The sequence below is a fragment of the Malus sylvestris genome, chromosome 8 (genome assembly GCF_916048215.2).
Source record: "Malus sylvestris chromosome 8, drMalSylv7.2, whole genome shotgun sequence".
Lineage (NCBI taxonomy): Eukaryota > Viridiplantae > Streptophyta > Magnoliopsida > Rosales > Rosaceae > Malus > Malus sylvestris.
The window spans coordinates 3,940,820-3,961,382 of NC_062267.1; the positions used below are offsets into that span (position 1 = coordinate 3,940,820).

Sequence of the window (20,563 nt, forward strand, 5' to 3'; positions counted from 1 at the left end):
ACTTTTAAACCGACGTAAACATTTAATGTCGCTTATAACATTTTAATAATTTTAAATACCGGCGTCGCTTTAAATAAAACAATGTCGCTTTTAAGCGACATAAAGTATGGGTGTCGCATATAGAAGCGACAATAATTGTTGTTTTTATATATTTTAAATCCTGCGTCGATTTTGAGCGACATATATTTTATTTTTTAAAATATTTTGAAACCCGGTGTCGGTTATAAGCGACAGAATGATGGTCTTTATATACCCTCCCCGTGTTTTCTTCTTCTTCTCTTGCATTTATCTCATTCTCAAGATTTACAAAGCCTTCTAGTTCTCTCTTTCACCATTATTATTTCTTCTTCTCTTTCACCTTCCCGAGTTCTTGCAAGTTCATTCTTCACAACGGTAAGTTTTTCTTACTTGTAATATTTTTATTTTCTCCTCTTATGTTTAATTTTTAGATACAATTTATTTTTGTAGGGAATTTATTTGAGCTAGTTGAGTACATAAAGAATTGATCGACGACAGAATTCTTCTATAATTCAGGTTTCTATCACTAAATTCTTTAATTTTTAAATTGTATAATACACAAGTTTATTTATTTAAAAATTGTAATTTACGTAGTTAGATAAATTTCTACTATAATGTCAGAGGATACGGTCATGGGGGTGACTCTTGATATGGTGTCCTATGCGTCTTCTTCATCTTCTACATCAATTTCCTCCAAGAGGTCATCTAACAATGCAATGGCATTGTTGATGACTCAAAATAATGAGTTGAAATTGAGGGACGAAAATAACAATAAACGGATTTCGGACCTATAGAACAAGCAAAGTCAGATGTTTGCGTGGCTTTTCCAAAGATTTCAGCCACAACCATAACCATAACCACCGTATAGCCCGGGAACCCAACAGTCAGGCCAGAGTCAGCCTCCTCTTCCTTAACAGTCGGGTCAAAGTCAACCACACCCTGCATATCCGTATGCTGGCCATAATCAGCAACCTCCGTATCCTATGTATCTGATGCCTATGCAGTCCACGACATACATGCAACAGTTGCCTATGCCATACATGCAGCAGCCTCCCATGCCTTACATGCAGCAGCCTCCCTATCAAGTGCCAGTATATTGACCCGAGATGGCTGCTCCTTGTCCTGAATTTCCAGCTGGGGGGTTTGCTGAAATGCTTGCGGGTGTTGGATCTGATGTGGACTTGTTGATGATGTTGGCATCAGATATAGGACCTCAAGGACGAGAAGGATCTGTGCCACATTCAGGCACAAATTCGGTTTAGTAGTTTATTTGGTTCGCTTTCTTGTCGGCTAAATATGACACTTTAATCGTTCTATCTTTTTTGTTTTTTTTATGTTATGTTTGTAATGTCGGATTTAGTAGTTGTTATGACAGATGCATTTTTGTATATTAAGTGGAACGTTAGATGTACAATATTTGTGTATTTTGGCACTATTTTTCTTGTTAATTATTTTCATTAATGTTTATTTTGGCCTTGGAATTTATTATTATAATTATATAAAAAAAATTTGTTACAATTAATTGAAGACGAATGCAGTTTGTCGGTTTTTTTAATTATTATTAACAAAGGTGGTGTCGATTAAGACCGTTATTAGTTTGCATATTTTATTTATTTAATTGTTATTTGACGTCGGTTTATGGGATATTAAATTGATTTAATTTTATTTCGGTGTCGTTTAAAAGCGACAGTAGGATGGATATTTTACAATTAAATTGCTAATGAACGTCGGTTTAAAGCGACGTAACGTGTACGTATACGTCGCTTTAAACCGACGTGAATTTTAGTGTCACTTTAAAGCGACACTGTTTAGTGGCGGTTTAAGCCAAGAAACTGACGCTAAAGCCCTTTCGTGACGCTAACAATAGTGTCGCTTTGAAAATGCGACATTACATTGTTTTATGTTGGATTTTTGCCAAATTTTAGATAGAAATCGAATTTCTCGTCGGTTTTTGCTCCGACGATGATAGCATATATTGTAGTAGTGCATGTGTCAAAATCATAAACCTATTAGGAACAATTCGTGACAAACCAATTACCACATATTCCTTGCTTCGTCATCTAGAATTAGAATTCATAACAAATATGAGGCAATACTTTAGTTAATCACATTTCATTGATCAATAAGTTAGATTACATCCAATGCATACACCAAGTGTCTCAAAAGCTAACATAAGCATCCTAACACCTATAAACATATTGAGATGCTAACAAGATTCTAAGTCATTGAGTCGGTAACAAAACAGGTATACCGTGTGCATATTTGAAACTAACAACAAAATACATAATATAAGTCATCGGCCATGTCATGGTCTTTAGTTCAGTACAGGTATCATTGTCATTTGAAAGATCACCATCACTACCTCAAGTGCTTCTTGAATACTTTCTCCTTAAACTCCATCCTTCTTTTTCTTCATCTTATCCTTACATAATAAAAGAGAAGAAAATAAACATTGGTGTCTAGAGAATAGCAGGTGCATTGAGAATTTGAATAACAAAAGAGAAGAAAATAAGAATTGAAGGAATAATTAACAGTAAGAAGAACGAAACATAACAGACGAGCCTATCTAAATTACACAATGAGTTTTATATGTACTTTAATTTCATTACCTTGCGAGCCTTCCTTGCATATGATTGATGTTGCATACCTTGCATATTGATCCTGCATATGACTGATGCTGATCTGGGGTGACTGATGCTGCATAGGACTGATATGCAGCATCAGTCACCCCAGATCAGCATCAGTCCTATACAGCATCAGTCACCATATATCGTCTAATAAACGTGAATAACATATTAGTTTTCCAAATTCAATATCCTTCAAAAGGTGAGTTATGGAAGTTGTGGCTATCACAAGTTACCAAGTATGTGGATAAAGTGAGATTAAGATGAAAATATTGAAAGCAGAAACAACCCAAAAACTTGTAGAGTATAAAACCTATACTGACAACATCTTGGTTTAAAAACACAAGCAAGAGAACTACCCTTATCAAAAACCATGACCAACTTGCAAACACCACAATCACAACAACAAATTACTTTGGAAACAAAAACATTAGTGTGCTTAATACAAAAAATAGGCAAAAGAGGCATAAAGAAGATCTAAATCAGTCTTCCATTTTCGCATGCAAATTAAGTTTTCAATAATTAAAATTTTACTCTGCACTGGATCTCATACAACAAAAATGAAACCAACTTTGGTATTACAAAGATGGCTGTGCTCTTACTAAACAACCCAATTGATATATTCACCTGAGGTAATGGCTTCTAGCCAATAGAAGAATAGAAAAAACACATTGGATGAATTTTGAGCAAGTCATATGGTCACTAGTTGGAAGAATTACTTAAAGATCAATGCAAAGTCATAATAATCAAACTATGACATAAGCTTTCAACTATTTTGTATCTAACTTAAAAGGAAGTAAAAGCCAATGCTTAAACAGAACTGAGCAGCTGAAAATATAGGAGAAATATATGTGTTTCTTAAATCCTTCTTTACATAGTTTTTCATGGTTTTCTAAGACTCCAAATAATAACACCAATAAACAGAAAAGACATTGCCACTAATAATTAGAAGAAAGAAAATCATCTATGATGGGGGAAATCATTCTGCTTGCCCAAGAGACCATTTTCAATCTTTTTCAAATGCAGAGCACTTAAAAGAATTATGGTTCAAATTTCTGTGCAATTCAAAGACAAATCAAACAACTTTCCTTTTCAATAAATCGTATCACCAACTCAAAAATTTTTACCTTCAATCACCATGTAAAACCAATAAGCCCAGAAAAAAATATCAACCTGCAAGTTCATAACAAACAAAAAACTGAAATAGAAAGACCAAATAAAACAACTTATTAAAGCCTCCATATGTGCAAATAAATCATTTGAATAATCCCCAACGATTATGCAAGTTCCAAAAACAAATAGAAAAAGCCAGGGATATTATATTATTTATATATAAATCTAAAAATTAAAACCAAATTTTACCCAATTAGAGTCCTTGAAAGATGGATGAAGAGGTCGAGGGCTGCTAGCGTGCTCAATTTGGTGGCAATTACCTGCAAATCCAAAACCCTAAGTTAAAAAGAATGATAAAAATTGAATTCGTTAACCATTTGGCCACATAGGAGTCTCGTAGGCGTGGAGAAATTTTATGTAGTTGGTGGAAAGGGTTTCTATGGTTCTTGGGTTTTCGGTGGTGGCGCAAGAAACTGCAAGAAGGTTGAGACGCGACAGGGTATGGATTTGGCTTGTTGGTTGAATTGGTCTCTAGGGTTTTTGGTTGTGGAGTGTGATAGACAACGAATAAATGAGAGAGGGTTTGAGCGTTTGACTTTGAAGATCCTGGTAATGTCGCGGTAGAGAGAGAAGAAGATTAGGAGATGCGTCGGTTGGCTTGGGTCACAACGATGAAAGACTCGAGAAGTTTGAGAGACAAAGAAAGTGAAAGTGAAAGAGAACGGTTTAGAATTTAGATGGGCTTTCTCAAATTTGTTTAATACTTTACTATGTTTTTTTTTTTTTAACTGTTGGAAGAGTGATGAATCACTTTCGTCACCGACAATACACTATGTGACCCTTTTGCAATTCCCCACATATCATACTTCGTTAGGGCGCCATTGTTCCCCGCCATAGATTTTAGTAAGGACTTCAAAAAATTTGTGTCACCACTATTTCATCTTAAAAGATATAAAATAATTTTAAGCGACACTTATGATTTTCGTCACTCCATTCTAGAATATGTGATGTATTTATCGTGACCTAAGTGTTCTCAAATTTCATACCTAAAAAACTAGTCATGCGTGACGCTCTGAACAATTCGTCACATATAGAAAAAACATGTGATGAATTTTTGGGCGCCACATAAAATTTGGTCACCTATTCCATGTTTTCTTGTAGTCGAAAACGATAACCCTTTAGAAGGGGTTGGACGATTTGAGAGAGAAATTGTACTATTCTAGCCGACTGTTCCTTGTAACCTTGTTCTCAATTTATATCAGAAACTCAGTAGATGTGGTCAGTTTTGAGGTGTAAACCACTTAAATCGTGTGTCTATTATCATTTGTTTGCAAAGTCCATGTCCATCAAGGACAAACACTTGACCCATTCAACCTTTGTTAGCCTCATCAGTTTTAAGCGTAAACAGACCAAATTTGCAAATCATTTGATGTGTCACCAATAAAAAATAACATGTTAACCAACACTTAAGTGATAATCCAATAATTAACAACCACGTAATATAATTTACAAAATATATAATTTAAATAAAGGATCTCCTTAGCATTACCCGATTAAAAAATGGAATTACATTTTCTTATGCTACTATAACTAAGCTGCATTGGAACTAGTTAATGGAACACGTATGCATAACATAATTACTTATTTGAAACTTGAAACGAGAGGAATTATGTTAATTGGTGAAGTGAAGAACATGAAAGGACATCAACTACTGGATCTCCTAATCAATTTACTTCATGATTTTTCAAATATTAGAACTACACTTCCACAAGTGTATTTTTCTTTCTAATTATAGAAAGTTTTGAGTGTCAAATGAGATTTTTGGAGTGTCTATGTGTTAATCACCGCAAAAAAATAAATAAATAAATCCAAAATGCGTTTCAAGTAAGTATACATGTTATTAGTGTAAATAAAAAAAATTAAAAAAAAACTAAGGGCTCATTAGGAAGCTTTTTTGGTGAAAATGTGTTTAATACCAATCTTTAGCAAAAATGCAAGTGAATCTTGAAAAAAACACTTAAAGTGTTTTATGCAAGAAGCATATAACTGATGCTTATTGCAAGAAGCACCTCAAGTACTTTTGGAACCCAAAAACATTTCTCTAAAAGCATTTTTAGTTATCTTAAAAACACTTCCAAACTAACTCTAAGATTAATAATTTGGATATGGGGTTGAAAATAGACAAGAGTGAGTGTAGTAAGTCATGTGTGTGGGATGGAGATATGAGCAACGTTAGATTGTCAATATCACACTTATCCCTTCATGTCTAAAAGTTAAAGCTTTTTAATCCAGCAAAGATGGAAATCAAGGATTAATTTGGTACCTTTCAATTGCTACCGGTTGCTCTCTCAATTTACCATTGGTTGCTAAATGATAAGAGGGGGAGAGTTGCCATGAACATTGAACCCTATGCTTATACATCAATTTGAACAGAGTAAACTTTCTTTTCATTTTTCCTTAAGCCTAAACACAATTATGTCATTTCTTACCAAACTTGTTGCCACTTTGATCATTGGGGAAGCATAATATTGTGGAACTTGGATCATCCAAAGTGATTTGTCCTTGGTTATTCTTCTATAGAAACTAATAATTTAGCCAACAAGGGTTGGCTTAGTTCGTAAGGTCCCTGCTTTATGTGTCACTCCACAAAAGTTTGAGTCCTCCCGCCAACAGTCCTCATTAGTGCACGATCTATAAATTCAAACGTAAATCCATACTGGTGCCAGTTGGCAGTTAAGTGCCACGTGTGAGTTCTTTTGGCTAGAGGTTGTGGGTTAGTATGTGTTGGCACTGGTGGTAAGAGTAACCAATCTTCCCCTAAACTTTTTAAAACCACAAAAACTAATAATTTATAAAATTTGACATCTTCAAAAAAGAAGTCAAATTTTAAATTTGACATCATATGTGGCACTTTGACATCCTTCAAAAAAAATTTCCACCTGATATGTAAAATTAAACTATTATTTTATTACATTAAACTATAATAATAAATGTTTTAAAACAAAAAATAATAATCAAATTAATCAAATGCATTTAATAATCAATTTAAAAAAAAATTGAAGCGATCGTCAATTTTGGCAGCAAGGGTGAGGGTTGTTGATTCATGTCATGCCACATTAGATTTGGCTTTTCGATTGAAAAACATTGTTGTTGTCTTTTTTTACTAGTAGTGATGATTTGGACATTTTGACATCTTCTTTGGAAAATATCTAATTTAGTCGAGTTGCACTGTATAGCATTCTTAGTTGAAGTGCATAATGAACTAGAAGTATAAAATCTAATTAATCTCAAACTTTCAAATTATCATGAAGGTACTTAGTCACAAACTTCATGTTGATAATTTGAGATTAAGGCTTTCTTACCAAATTTATTTTGAAATAAGGCAAGCCATCTCAATTAGCATGCCTAAGTACAAAGTTGATCTCTCAATCAACTAATTAGGTAATGTGTTACACTAGGAAGGCTGGTGTGATCTCTTATCAGTCTAATCCCTCAGAGCCTTGCATGCTTGTTGAGGATAGATTTCAATCCCTAAATTCTGATTTAGAAACTTATAATTCGTCACCTGCATTAATCTATATCCTATGGTAATTTGGTTAAATGGATTCAGTCTCTATTTAAGGAGGTCCCAAGTTTAAATTTTGTAGATATACGACAATTATCAAGGGTATGATATACTCTATGAAATCTTGGTCCATTTATGCTTTTAACGTTAAGTTTGCTTATTAACCATTACGTTTTCAGTTTTTAGTTTTTTTTTTTTTTTTTGGAGATATATATATATATATATATATATATATATATATATATATAATTTATGAAAGAATGCAGAGATGAAAAAAGGTCAAAGAGGGGAAGAATTTAAAAAAAAAAATATATATATATATATATGAACGAAATCAAACTATAGAAAGTGAAAGAATAGTTTTAAATTTAGTTTATAGTTTTATATTCCTTTTCTTATACATTCTTCAACATCTCCCTCAGGTCTCATCATCTCTCATCAACTCTTATATCCCTCATTTCCCTCATGTATTTCCTTTACGATTCTAAGAACAAGTCCACCCTACTAAGGCTGAAAAAAGTGAGTATGATATCAATATATTGAACTCATATAAGAATTGAACTCTTTTAGTAGGCCGAAAAACTAAACGTGATACCAATATATTGAACTTACACTAATGTAGCAGTAGTGTTATAGATATTACACTCATGTTGCGTGATTTTTATATACAAGTATCACACCCACTCAAACTAAAAGGCCTAAAAAAAAAAAAACAAAAACTACACACTGAAAATAAAATGATTAACAACGTTATAAAACCTTCATACCTCGGACATGAAATATCCTCTTAACATATGCCCTATGAACTAATCTCTCCATGTACCGGAAAGCTTTTACTTTAAGACAAATAAAGTCAAGCAATTCTCAAACCCTGCCACATGAGCTAAAAAAAACAGCCATGATTGTGAGAGTTGAAATCTCACTTTCTCAGTGGTTAGGGTTTGCAACTTTGCACATATTCTCTGATATAATAAAGCTTTTGAAATTTGTTAGTGGATTTGAGCATATGGGAATGGGGATGGATGAGAAGTAGTGTGATTAGATCAGAGCATATACTGCAAAAAGCAATAAGCAATAAGCACTTCTTGACTTGCATCTGCTTCCACTTTTTGTGATAAGAAAAATTCTAAATCCCTTGCAGAAAAAGGTAACGCCGTTGCCCCCATAAAATCATTGCTAATGCAAGAAAGAATTGAACCACTATTAAATTAAAAATATTCATTTATGCTCCATTTTCTGGAGTTGAGATCCTTGTCGGATGTCTATGTTCAGAATTGACAGATCAGGAAATTCAAACCGTTTAAGAAAAATAGAGAAAGAGAGAGAGACCTGAGCCGTTCAAAGGCTTGATTTGTGTGAAGTGAATCAATGAGATGAGCTAATGATGGCCACATGATTTAATTTGAGTGATCTGAATTTCTGCGTCTGTCAGTTCCGGACACATAGATCGAGAGAGGATGTCAATTCCATTTTCTGCACAATTTGTTGCCTCTTGACATGTCAAAGGGCATTATGTGATGTCATGACCAATTTGGGGTACATAGAATAGACTTGTCTGCCGTCTATCCGTTAAACATGATTTTTGTCAAACATATATATGCTTTAATGATGCCTCTATAGAATTTCACAAGCCTTGTACTCTTTTACTTATTTTTATTCTCTTTCCAACATGAGAGATGTTTGATTTTGTTTGAAGTGTCAACATATATGATACTTTAATCAAATATAAAGTACGGAAATAGAGATTCAAACTTGAGTGCAGAAAGAAGAACATCTGCTCTAGGTAATATGATTATGCCTGCATTTGCATTTTTTGAATTTGTGAAGAGGAACATTTTGTACAATCCGCAGGGATGGTTCAATAACGAAACACATGTTGCGTAAGCTCGGTTGCCCTAAATTCGAATGGTAATAGATGAACAACTTCTCAAGTTCAACCGGTGTCCTTGTAACTAGTTGGTTATGTTACATCCCAAGTTCAACATGTCTTGGTTTCGATGAACCTCAGTTGACCAAAAAAACACTAGAACTAAAGATATTAGTATTTACTTGACACGTGAAATTTGGAGAGGAAGATGAAGCTATTCTATCTTGGGTTGGTTCGGGCATTACTGGTTTGGGCTTTCTTTCCTGGAATGGGCCTGCCGGCCTTTGATAATTGTCTTCCGGCCCAACTTGATCCTACAACTTTGGTCACTTTGAGCCCAATTTCAGCAGTACCAACAAAAGTTGGTCGGTGAATAAGAAACCCAAAAGGCCGGTGCTTCTGGACGGTCCACTTGAGTCAAATGGCATATAAATCACATGGGCTGCTGATAATTTAATTCTTTTAATATATTTAGAGTTTTCAATCAGAATTTTAAACGCTTTTCTGAAATTTAAAGAGTATTCAGTAAATAGTTTATTAAAATTCTTAAAAATCTGAGCTTATTCAATTTGGATTTAAAAAATTTATAATATTCAAGTTAAAACAGTTGAGGAATTGAAGAGATTTTGTAGCGTATTTTAAGTATTCACAAATCTCACATCTCTACTCAAATTTTTAGGGACTTGAATCAAATTTTACGTGAAATTTTTACAAATCAATAAAATTCCATCGAATGTATGAATCTATAAATACATTAAAATCTCTCAAAATCTCAATGGAATACACCAATTTCAATGTGAATCGCATGGTGGTTTTATTTTCCCCTTTTTCTCCAACAAAAGGAGAAAAAGTCTAAAATAAACAAGCGTTGCACATAATTTAATCTCCTATAGCTTTCGTGCGGTGTAGGCAAACGTGTTGATTGATTTGTTTTGGCTTTCACATCTTCTTAATTTATATTTACAAAATGACACAAAGATAGTTGACTATTTAATGGAGCGACTATTGACTAAATTTGGATGTCAACACTTATTTTGGTCATTCGTTATGTTCCAACCTTAAGTGGATTCTCATGTACGATGAACTTTTTGAAAGTGACATCATGCAATTTTAGGTTGTTGACCTAATACGAATAGGGTTGTGTTAAGATCAATCGTTATGTACAATTATTGATGCATTGTGATTAGACCGTATGAACTCTGGCAGTTTGGGAGCATTAATGCCATGTGTACTCACAAAGCATCGATGGGAAACTAACTTATTGATGCGTTTTTGGCCTGCTACGTGGGGGTTATTAGAGGTAGACAACACAGGGCAATGAGAAGAGATTTGAGTGACTTATTAAAGTTGTCGAACGACAAATAATCATGTCATCTCAAACTTCGCATGTTAAAGGTTAACTGTAGCATTCTACAATATCGAAAAAGCTCATGCAAAAGACTCAATACACCTTGTTGGGGACTTTTCTGATTTGAACTCATCACACCTCAATCATTTGGTTTGGTAGTAGATGTCAATTAAACCAGTTAATTAGGACAATGTATTCGTTTTCTTATAAAACTTTAGAGAGACCGTAGAGCAGCTTGGGTTGAGGTAAACCAAACCAAACCCAGCCCAGTCGAGTTAAAAGACAACCCTTCCTCTTATCAATTTTGTGTCCAATATACCAAAAGAATCTCCTCCTCCTCCTCCTCTCTCTCTCTCTCTCTCTCTCTCTCTCTCTCTCTCTGCCACGCGCGCGCACATGTACACACCAAAATCCTCTCTGTGTGGCCACAAAACCCCCGTCTAGATTTCCACTTCGTTAACTTCACTCTTTCGAAAACCCCCCACGTTCCCTTCCCCCTCTCTCTTCCTTCCAAGCTTTTACTAACCTTGTTCTCTTCTGGCGTTTCATTTTCCAGACGTTCTGCTCAAAACCCAATTCAATATTTGACCGCCATGTTTTAATCTCTCGAACCCGGAAATCCCACCATGCATAACCCTTCAGTCGCAACCCAGGAACCCAGTCCGGTCTACGACCTCGTTTCGCAATTGGGTCGGTTCGCCTTCAGCTCAGGGCCTCATAGCAGCTCCGGTTCTGATGGTCACTCCTCGTTTTTGTCCAATTTCTTGTATTTCGACGCCTTTGGGGGTGCTTCAGTTGCCGGGAAGAAGCCCAAGGTCGGCGTTTCAGCTTCACTGAGCTTGAGCAGTCGCGGCGGTTTGGGAATTTGGAGGAGTGTGACGGAGTTTAATCGGGCTATACGGTTCCACTGTGACAAATTCCCGATTGGGTTTGCTTCTGTTCGCGTCGGGTCTGGGGACGGAAATGGAAATGGGTCGGATAACGGCGTTGGAGACAATAACAATGTGTTGGTAGAAGATGGAGGCGGAGTTAACGATAATGGGATTGCGTTGAATGGTGTGAAGGTGGAGAGACCCAAGAAAGTTTTGATTTTGATGAGTGACACCGGCGGCGGCCACCGTGCTTCTGCGGAGGCGATTAAGGCGGCGTTTAATGAGGAATTTGGTGATGAATATCAGGTCAGTTCTTTTGAATTTGGTTAGAAAGTTTCAACTTTGTTATGAAACTTGTATTTGATTGTTTGACTTATGTAGTGAGAAATCGGAATTACATGAAAAATTTGTAATGTTGGTTGAACTGGTAGTTCTGCAGCAATGTAATAACATAACGCCGTAAGAAATTAGATCTCAAAATGTATAATTTTTTATCTGTTCCCACGCAATTTCAGAAGTTAAATTGAATACTTGAAGGAGAAAGCAAATGGATGTGTGAGTGTGCATATTTGTTGATCATATTTTCGGTTAAGAGTGCATATCGCAGGTGTTTGTTACTGACTTATGGTCGGATCATACGCCTTGGCCATTTAATCAACTTCCCAGGAGCTATAATTTCTTGGTGAAACACGGGCCGTTATGGAAAATGACATATTATGGGACTGCTCCGCGGCTGGTGCATCAATCTAATTTTGCAGCAACTTCTACGTTTATAGCTCGGTAAGAATTTTTTCGCTAAAGGTTACTGCTTATAATTCATTTAGTCTGTTTTCCTAAGGTAGTTGTACATTCTTTTGCTTCATGTAAAAGTTGACCACATGTATTAAATTAACTCATAACATGCCTTTCAAATTTCGAATGGTTATTTATTGCAGCAGCCGTTGACTATAAGTTTTAGTGATTAAAATAAGTACATAAATTTAGATAGAAATGCCATTTTCAAGGAAATAATTAATATTGTTTTGGCAGATCTTAAACCCTGTGAGGAAAACACCAGATAGGATTACAAACGCAGAAATGAGCAAATTTGTCTAATGTTCACGAGTTTTTTTATAAGTTCTGTCAAATTATGGTTCAGCAGTACATCGTTGTTGATATCCTCTAATTCTGTTTCATTTTGCAGGGAGGTTGCAAAAGGACTGATGAAATACCAGCCGGATATTATCATCAGTGTGCATCCGCTGATGCAACATGTACCACTTCGTGTCTTGAGGGGAAGGGGTCTATTGAAGAAGATAGTCTTTACCACAGTTGTCACGGATTTAAGTACTTGTCATCCTACATGGTTAGTTTTGCACAAAGCTTCCATTAGGAAAATATAGCCTATTTTTCCAAGCATACCTTTGATATTTTATGTCTTCATTTCCAGGTTTCATAAGCTTGTAACGAGATGCTATTGCCCAACAAATGAGGTCGCAAAGAGGGCATTGAAAGCTGGACTCCAGCCTTCCCAAATCAAGGTTTATGGCCTCCCTGTGCGGCCTAGCTTTGTCAAGCCTGTGCGACCAAAGGTTGGTTACTGATCAACTAAAACTTTTTAACCTTGATGTAATTGGTTGTACGACCACAAGAAACCAGCAAGTGGTGTGATATTAAAAGGATTGGAAATTTGAAATATGTGGTTGTAAGCTGCCAAATGGATTATGATGATTTACAGATAATACTCTCCCGTATAAGTTATGGTGAAAGCATTTATCACAGTGGTTTTAGATTGCACATTCCATGATTGTAGACGGTGGTTTTGAATAAATGCTTGTCATGTTTTATTTATTTCACTGCAGGCTGAACTTCGGAGAGAACTAGGAATGGAGGAGGATCTTCCCGCTGTGTTGCTCATGGGAGGAGGAGAAGGAATGGGTCCTATCGAAGCTACAGCTCAGGAACTTGGGGATGCATTATATGACGAGAATCTTGGGGAGCCTGTAGGTCAGGTCCTTGTCATATGTGGTCGCAACAAAAAGCTTGCAAACAAGTTGCTTTCTATCAACTGGAAGATCCCGGTCCAGGTAGTTTTATACTTCTGAAGGGAAAGTCGGAGTCACAGCATTAATACTTATAAACAGAAGTTAGTAGCTAACATTGATCGACATTGTAGGTGAAGGGGTTTGTTACTAAAATGGAAGAATGCATGGGAGCTTGCGATTGCATTATTACGAAGGTAAGTTTGTCAACAGTCATAAAAACCATGACAGTCTTGTATATTTTGTTATCAACCAATTAGTGTACTTCTTTTGAATAGGCCGGTCCGGGGACCATTGCAGAAGCCATGATAAGAGGCCTCCCGATTATTCTGAACGATTACATTGCCGGACAGGTAACGGTGATTTAATCTACTTTTCCTTATGCTGCTCTGTTTTGAGAATCCCCTCACTGGAAAATGTAGCTACTGACTGTTTCTTCTGGTTGCAGGAAGTTGGGAATGTACCATATGTCGTTGAAAACGGGTGCGGAAAATATTCTAAATCTCCGAAAGAGATAGCAAGGATCGTCGCTGATTGGTTTGGTCCGAAAGCAGATGAGCTAAAGGCCATGTCGGAAAATGCACTGAAGCTGGCAAAGCCTGATTCCGTGTTCAAGATTGTTCATGATCTTCACGAGCTCGTTAGACAACGAAGCCTTGTACCGCAATTATGTACAACCTAACCCTATTTTCCCCAACCAATTTTGAATTCGTTTGGATGTGCTTTTAAAATGACTGAAAGCGCTTTTGGTGAAAATATTTTTGGAAACAATCCTTAGTTAAAATGCTTGTAAATCCTAGAAAAGCATTTAAAGTACTTCCTTGAAAAAGCACATAACTGGTGCTTCTTGTAGAAAGCATCTCAAGTGCTTTTGAACCCAAAAGCATTTTATCTAAAAGTGTTTTAAGTCATTTTAAAAGCACATTCAAACAAGCATTTTGTTTACCAGTCCTGTAATCGATCGAAACTACGCTCTTCTCCCCTTCTCATTTCACTCCCTTGTTATATTGTTTATGTTAAAAAATAACAATAATATTATAATTTTCATATTAATATAACGTATCAGGCTATCAGCGTGATTGTGAACTCTTAATGTACAATTTAGAAGATGGTGTTGCCTTGGACGGCAAGTCTTTTTATTCATCCTCCATGGCTTTTCACTGCTTCAATGGCGCAAGAAGAGTATCCCAGGCTCCCAGCAAGTGGAAGATCAAGAAGGAGCCGTCGAGGCCGGAGGATGTTGCCTCTATTTAGACATGAACGACGTCGAGACGCGACCAAAACAAAATCAGAAGAGTAAACACAGATGCCACACCTATCCGGGTTAAGAAGGTTCACCAAAATCGACCTCGTACTACATCATCGTATTTACCGGGAAAGGCGGCCGGTGTTTAGGGATGGACAATGGGTGCACCCACCATCATCATCACCATCACCATCACCGGCACCACTATCACCGCCACCAGAGGGATTCCTATTAGGCCCAAACGGATACCCATTGTTCAGCCCTATTGGTTGTCTTTGGAGGCTACTGGCGTCTTAATTTTATTGAAGCGTAGATCACTTGGTCCTGTCAATCGAATTGAGATACATTACGACAAAAATATTCATACGAATTATGTTTTAGCATCTTGAGTCAGAGAGATAATTACAAAGGACTCGCTTAAACACACCCACCCATACACCCCAATGTCATGAACTCAATTCCTCCACCCCATCAAATGTATCGATTAACAAAAAAGAAAACGAGATCTCAAGAAAAAGAAAGGGAAAGGAAAGGAGAGCTAGTTAAACTCGAACATGTTGGATTATATGATTTGGTCTATATATGCTCCAATTTGCTTAGTGATGCTGTATTTGTTTATACATACATACAATCCTTCTCACATGACATTTTATGTGAATCGTGACATTTTATATCTATCACAAATCTTAAAAAACATTTCACACTTTTAAAATCATGATTCTCTTCGTCTTATTCTGTGATAATGTGAGAGACACTTTCTATGAAGTTAGCACACTTAAAACATTAAAAGTAGAACAATAGCTGACTACTCAAATGATGAGTAGGAGTTTCTACTCAAAATTGTTCGCTGTCGATTCATAAAACTTCGTATTTATAATCGGGATCATCATATGATAAGTCACTCCATAAAGAGCGCTTCTTCACAAAAATTAATTCAAACTAAGGTTGTTCAGCTATCGAATTATACAAAATAAGATGAACGAAATTAATAAAAGCATTATGAATCATCTATGTATTTGCTACAATAGATTGACTACACGACATTAGTTTTTATTTTTATTTTTTGTAGAGATGATCTTTATAAAATGATTTATAATATAAACGATTATGATTATAAGCACAAAGATTTCTAATTAGAATCGAAATAGTTTTAAATAAGAATTCCGATTATGATTATAAGCACAAAGATTTCTAATTAGAACCGAAATAGTTTTAAATAAGAATTCATACTCATCTTTCAACAGCTAAGCATTATTTTAAAAGTACCCACAGACTGATGAAATTGAGATTTCACCATAAAACTAATTGGTAATATGAGGAGTAGCCCAAGATCATATAAGCACATAGTTATCTTAAAAGTACCCACAGATTGATGAAATTGAGATTTCACCATAAAACTAATTGGCAATATGAGGAGTAGCCCAAGATATGAAATTGAGATTTCACCAACAACTGGGTGAAATGGAGCGCGTGTGGCCGTTTGACTTCAAAGTGTGGCCAGCTTACATGTGGACAACAACTGGGTGAAATGGAGCGCATGTGGCTGTTTGACTTCAAAGTGTGGCCGTTTGACTTCAAAAGGATATCATGATGTAATTGAGATTCCACCATAAAACTAATTGGCAATATGATGAGTAGTCCAAGATCATATAAGCCCATAACAAACGTTATCCCTCACGACAACTCTCAACACAAGCTATCATATGTGCACTCCGTGCATTTGTACAGATAGCCACCTTGAAGGAAGTTTGGTTGATACGGCACCACCTGTCACTCTCATGGAGTCATTGCTGACACCCCCATCGCTCAGCAACAAAACTGAACACTTCAGTGCAATCAGTGCAAAATCCACTTTCTTTGCCGCCACAAAAAAAAAGTAATAATCTTTCTCCTTTCCCACGATTTCAAACTTCCATCGTCACGTAATTACCCAAAGAATCGATATTTGGTGCCAAAACGAAAACCCCAGAACCCTCGATCAGGGTTCATGATATTGGATTGTCCTGCTGCTTGTGGAGCTTTCCAGAAGATGTTGATTTTTAGCCGAATTTGAGATTAAACCCGGTTCATAATTTTGGGTCGAATTTGCAAATTCTTGGGTTTTTGGTGGTGATTTTGATCATGGGTTGGAAGTACAACGCCGGTTTGGGGTTGATTGGCACAGTTGTGTTCATCTGGGTCGCTTCTGCAGAGGTTACTCAGGTTTGTGTTCATCCAAGCCCTCTTTTTTTCAAGTTTGATTCCTTGTTTGTTTTTCTTGCAACCGAGTATGAATCCCATCTCGGTTTATTAGAGTAGTTTAGAACGTCGCCTTGTAACATCATTGCTAGGTAAAGGAAAGAACTTTACGTACTTGAACATCATTGCTAGTCCTCACTATTCCATTTCTGTATTTCTTTGGTGACACGTGAGATGCCACTGTGACGGTATGATATCTCAAGTCAATCACGCATGCGCGCTATAGCTCTCCCAAGAGGCAGTGTGTGACTGACTGATTGAATTGATATATTGATACAGTGACATCTTCGTGTTCTTTGTCTTTTTTAAATGGATACTTAGTTACATTATCTGAGTATTCTCTCATTTAACCAGATATTTGAAGGATGTGTTATTCTGTTGCTATGATTTGGGATTATTTGAGAATTTAAACTTGTACTGTTTTTTAATGCAGAGAATTTTCAGTGAGTACAAACAGCCGTTCTCGCTCACGTACCTCGGTGTGTCTCTGATGGCGGTCTATCTACCCATATCGGCTTTGAAAGATTGGGTCTACAACTTGCTGCACCCGAATTTGGTTAAGAACTTTTACAATGGCATTATCGCGGGAACTTCTGGAGGGCTTGGTATTCCTCTTAGAATAAATGAAATGCCCCACAGTCCAGAAACACATGTTAGAAGCTGCCTAATTACCGACAAAGATCTTAGTAATACAGAAGAAGGGCGGGCTCTAACGGATAAGAGCGAAGAAGATGAGCCGCGCTTGCTTGAACAGAGTTGTCAACTGAGTCCATGGGAAGTTGCAAAGTTTGGCTTAATTCTTACTCCAGTGTGGTTTATCACAGAGGTAACATGAGTCATTTTGGCACTCCTGTTATTCATATCAACCTTTTGGACTTCTAATCACATTTTAAATTGAGTGAGTAATTGCATTAAAAAAAAAGAAGAGAGAAATCCGCATGGAGGTCTTGGTTCATTTTGATATGCATTGATTCGTTTTATGCCTTAACAAAAGTTCTAAGTGGCATATTGATATATCTTTGTTCTAGTGCAGTATCTGTCAAACTCTGCACTGGCAAATACCAGTGTTGCAAGTACAACTGTCCTAACTTCTACGTCGGGGCTCTTTACACTTTTCTTTGGAGCTCTTCTTCGTCAGGATTCCATAACTGTTACAAAGATGGTTGCTGTTTTTGTCAGCATGGCTGGTGTTGTCATGACCACAGTTGGAAAAACTTGGGCCCCTGATGAACTGCTGAGCATCTCTGAGTAAGTTTCTAGTCGTTTCTTCAGTGGCTCAGCCAGTAGGAATTACCCTTTATTCACGTTTTACCATCGTTTCACTGTGTCTTGTTCTTTGTTGTGTAAAGGATGAGAAAGCACGCTATAATGGGACATATTTTTGGTCTTCTCTCAGCTGCGTCATATGGATTGTTTACAGGTGACATTACGTTTCAGGAATCCGGTGTTACTTGAACTCTTTTACAAACAAGTCATCAAGATCAACTGATATATTTTAGATTTATGATTATTAAAGTTACTGTCTTATTCATGCAGTGTTACTCAAGAAATTTGCTGGATCAGAAAAGAAGGGAGATAAGGCTGATGTGCAGAAGCTTTTCGGATACATTGGTCTCTTCGCTCTGCTTGGTCTGTGGTGGCTCGGTGAGTAGAATAATTATTCCATGATCTATTTATCGTCTTCATCTTCCAAATTCCTGAGGTTAAATTAGATTATATTTGCATACAGTCATGGATTTTAGGCAAAACTTGATAGCTAGACGTTGGTTGCAAAAAAGAGAATATGAGTTGGACTATACCTCAAACCATTTACCGTTGGTTATGACTTTCGCACTGGAATACTATTGGCTTGACTGCACACAATGCTCTTTGATGATAGTTCGGGAAGAAAAGTGAAAATACATGTTAAAGTCTTTTCGTCATTTGTAATGGAGATGTCTCATAATGAAAAGATAGCACATTCCCTCAGGTATATCATTTTGTTTTCTTTTGAGTTGCATCGCTCATAGCAATGTTTACCCATGCAGTGTGGCCGCTCAATGCCATCGGGATTGAACCTTCATTTGAGTTTCCACATTCAAAATCTGTTGCCGAAGCTGTGCTGATAAATGGCTTTGTCGGGAGTGTTCTTTCGGATTATTTTTGGTATGTAAAACTGCTTTCACATACATTGGGGGTCAATTGGGCACCACAAGGACATGTAACGATTACACACTGATTTATGTTCATGTAAAAAAAATTTCTTTTTCTAATCTTTACAAAAGCAGCACGACTGCCTTTTCAGAGATAAATTTATAAGAGGTTGGTTCGAGTCTGTTGTGTGGTGGCCAAATGCACTCTCTACTTACCTATACTTCCTGCTTCTGTTTTTCGTCTACCAACAAGATGCTGATGCCCAATGCTTTTAACACCAAATGAAACTTTGACAGGGCTCTTTCCGTGGTTTGGACATCTCCATTAGTTGCAACGCTGGGCATGTCCTTGACAATTCCACTCGCAATGGTAGCTGACATGGTGATTCACGGCCGCCATTTTTCTGCAGTCTACATCCTTGGTTGCATTCAGGTACGTCGCACTACTGTATGCATACATTCAAGTTTTTAACATCACGTTATATTCATATTGCGACATGAGGCTTGAACTTCCGCCTTCTAACATCTAACCTCGTGTCGGTTGGGGAAGCCTATCAAGTACTGTTGTGACGGAGCTCCTAACTGCATGGCCAGTTTTTCGCGACAGTAAGTAATACGCTAACTGCGTTTCTATGAACTCAGGTTTTTGCAGGATTCGTGATGGCAAACCTTTCGGACAAGTTCTCGAGCAAGCAAGAGTTGCAATAGTGATGCATAGAAATCTCAGTGAAGTTGTAGTTTGTATGTAGAATGAATATGTCTATTACATATGCAGGAAATATCAGCTGCCCCGTACATTGTAATCAACAAACTTGTATTGTATGAATCTCTCTCTCTCTCTCTCTCTCTCTCTCTCTCTTATTTTTTGGTGGATTTTCAATTTCTAATTTGTTTCTGTTAACCAAGAAATTGCTAAATCAAGTTTCATCTGCACCAATGATGAAGTCAAGTCATCACTGATGCTTGATAAACAAATTTCAGCAGATTTTCACAAAGTTTGGTAATTCATTTTTTGTTAACTTGCAAGTTTGGAATGAAAAAAACCTATTTGGCATGTTTTCTAAAAGCGCTTTCAGAAAATAAAAAAATTATTTTGATAATGTTTGGCTGAAAAACTTATGACTTTTTTATTTTTTCTTGAGTTATTAAATTAGTACATAACACTTCATAGGGTTTGTAAGACAACATGTTTGAGAACGTTTTTATAGACAATTCTTTTGCCTAACTGTTTATTCTAAAAGTGCTTTTGTTATAATACGTCAAATTGTTTATAGAAAATAAAAGCGCTTCCAACTAATAAGTGCTTTAACTTAAAAATGATATTTGTATTTAATTTTTATTGGAAGAAACTTGGAATATTAAGCTCATTTATGACGAATTACGTTTATCATAATAATACACACTATTAATAAGATTCGAAATTAGCAAAATTTTGACCTATTTAATGGTGGCCTAACTTTTAAATTAAACAAAATAGTTTATTTTATTCCCCATCCAATCAAAATCAAGATCTTAAGCA

At 36.3% G+C, this 20,563-nt stretch overlaps 2 protein-coding genes across 2 annotated transcripts; both read left to right on the plus strand.

Moving 5' to 3' along the window:
- The first annotated feature begins 10,856 nt into the window (after nt 1-10,856).
- LOC126632819 (probable monogalactosyldiacylglycerol synthase, chloroplastic) lies at nt 10,857-14,514 on the plus strand. The gene is made up of 8 exons (XM_050303315.1): nt 10,857-11,713; nt 12,015-12,187; nt 12,591-12,752; nt 12,837-12,978; nt 13,249-13,473; nt 13,563-13,625; nt 13,707-13,781; nt 13,877-14,514. Exons 1-8 carry the CDS (start codon nt 11,162-11,164, stop codon nt 14,108-14,110), a joined length of 1,626 nt encoding a protein of 541 aa, XP_050159272.1. The 5' UTR covers nt 10,857-11,161; the 3' UTR covers nt 14,111-14,514.
- Nucleotides 14,515-16,504: 1,990 nt separating this feature from the next.
- On the plus strand, nt 16,505-19,888 carry LOC126632255 (thiamine-repressible mitochondrial transport protein THI74-like). Its single transcript, XM_050302574.1, has 8 exons — nt 16,505-16,876; nt 17,346-17,738; nt 17,946-18,160; nt 18,262-18,332; nt 18,449-18,556; nt 18,940-19,057; nt 19,342-19,477; nt 19,687-19,888. Exons 1-8 carry the CDS (start codon nt 16,796-16,798, stop codon nt 19,750-19,752), a joined length of 1,188 nt encoding a protein of 395 aa, XP_050158531.1. The 5' UTR covers nt 16,505-16,795; the 3' UTR covers nt 19,753-19,888.
- The last annotated feature ends 675 nt before the right edge of the window (nt 19,889-20,563 follow it).

Coding starts and splice junctions, on each gene's coding strand:
- LOC126632819 (XM_050303315.1), top strand. CDS start 11,162: ATGCATAACCCTTCAGTCGCAACCCAGGAACCCAGTCCGGTCTACGAC. Junction 13,474..13,562: donor ACTGGAAGATCCCGGTCCAG/GTAGTTTTATAC, acceptor TCGACATTGTAG/GTGAAGGGGTTTGTTACTAA. Junction 13,782..13,876: donor ACGATTACATTGCCGGACAG/GTAACGGTGATT, acceptor TTCTGGTTGCAG/GAAGTTGGGAATGTACCATA.
- LOC126632255 (XM_050302574.1), top strand. CDS start 16,796: ATGGGTTGGAAGTACAACGCCGGTTTGGGGTTGATTGGCACAGTTGTG. Junction 16,877..17,345: donor CTTCTGCAGAGGTTACTCAG/GTTTGTGTTCAT, acceptor TTTTTAATGCAG/AGAATTTTCAGTGAGTACAA. Junction 18,333..18,448: donor GTCATATGGATTGTTTACAG/GTGACATTACGT, acceptor TTATTCATGCAG/TGTTACTCAAGAAATTTGCT.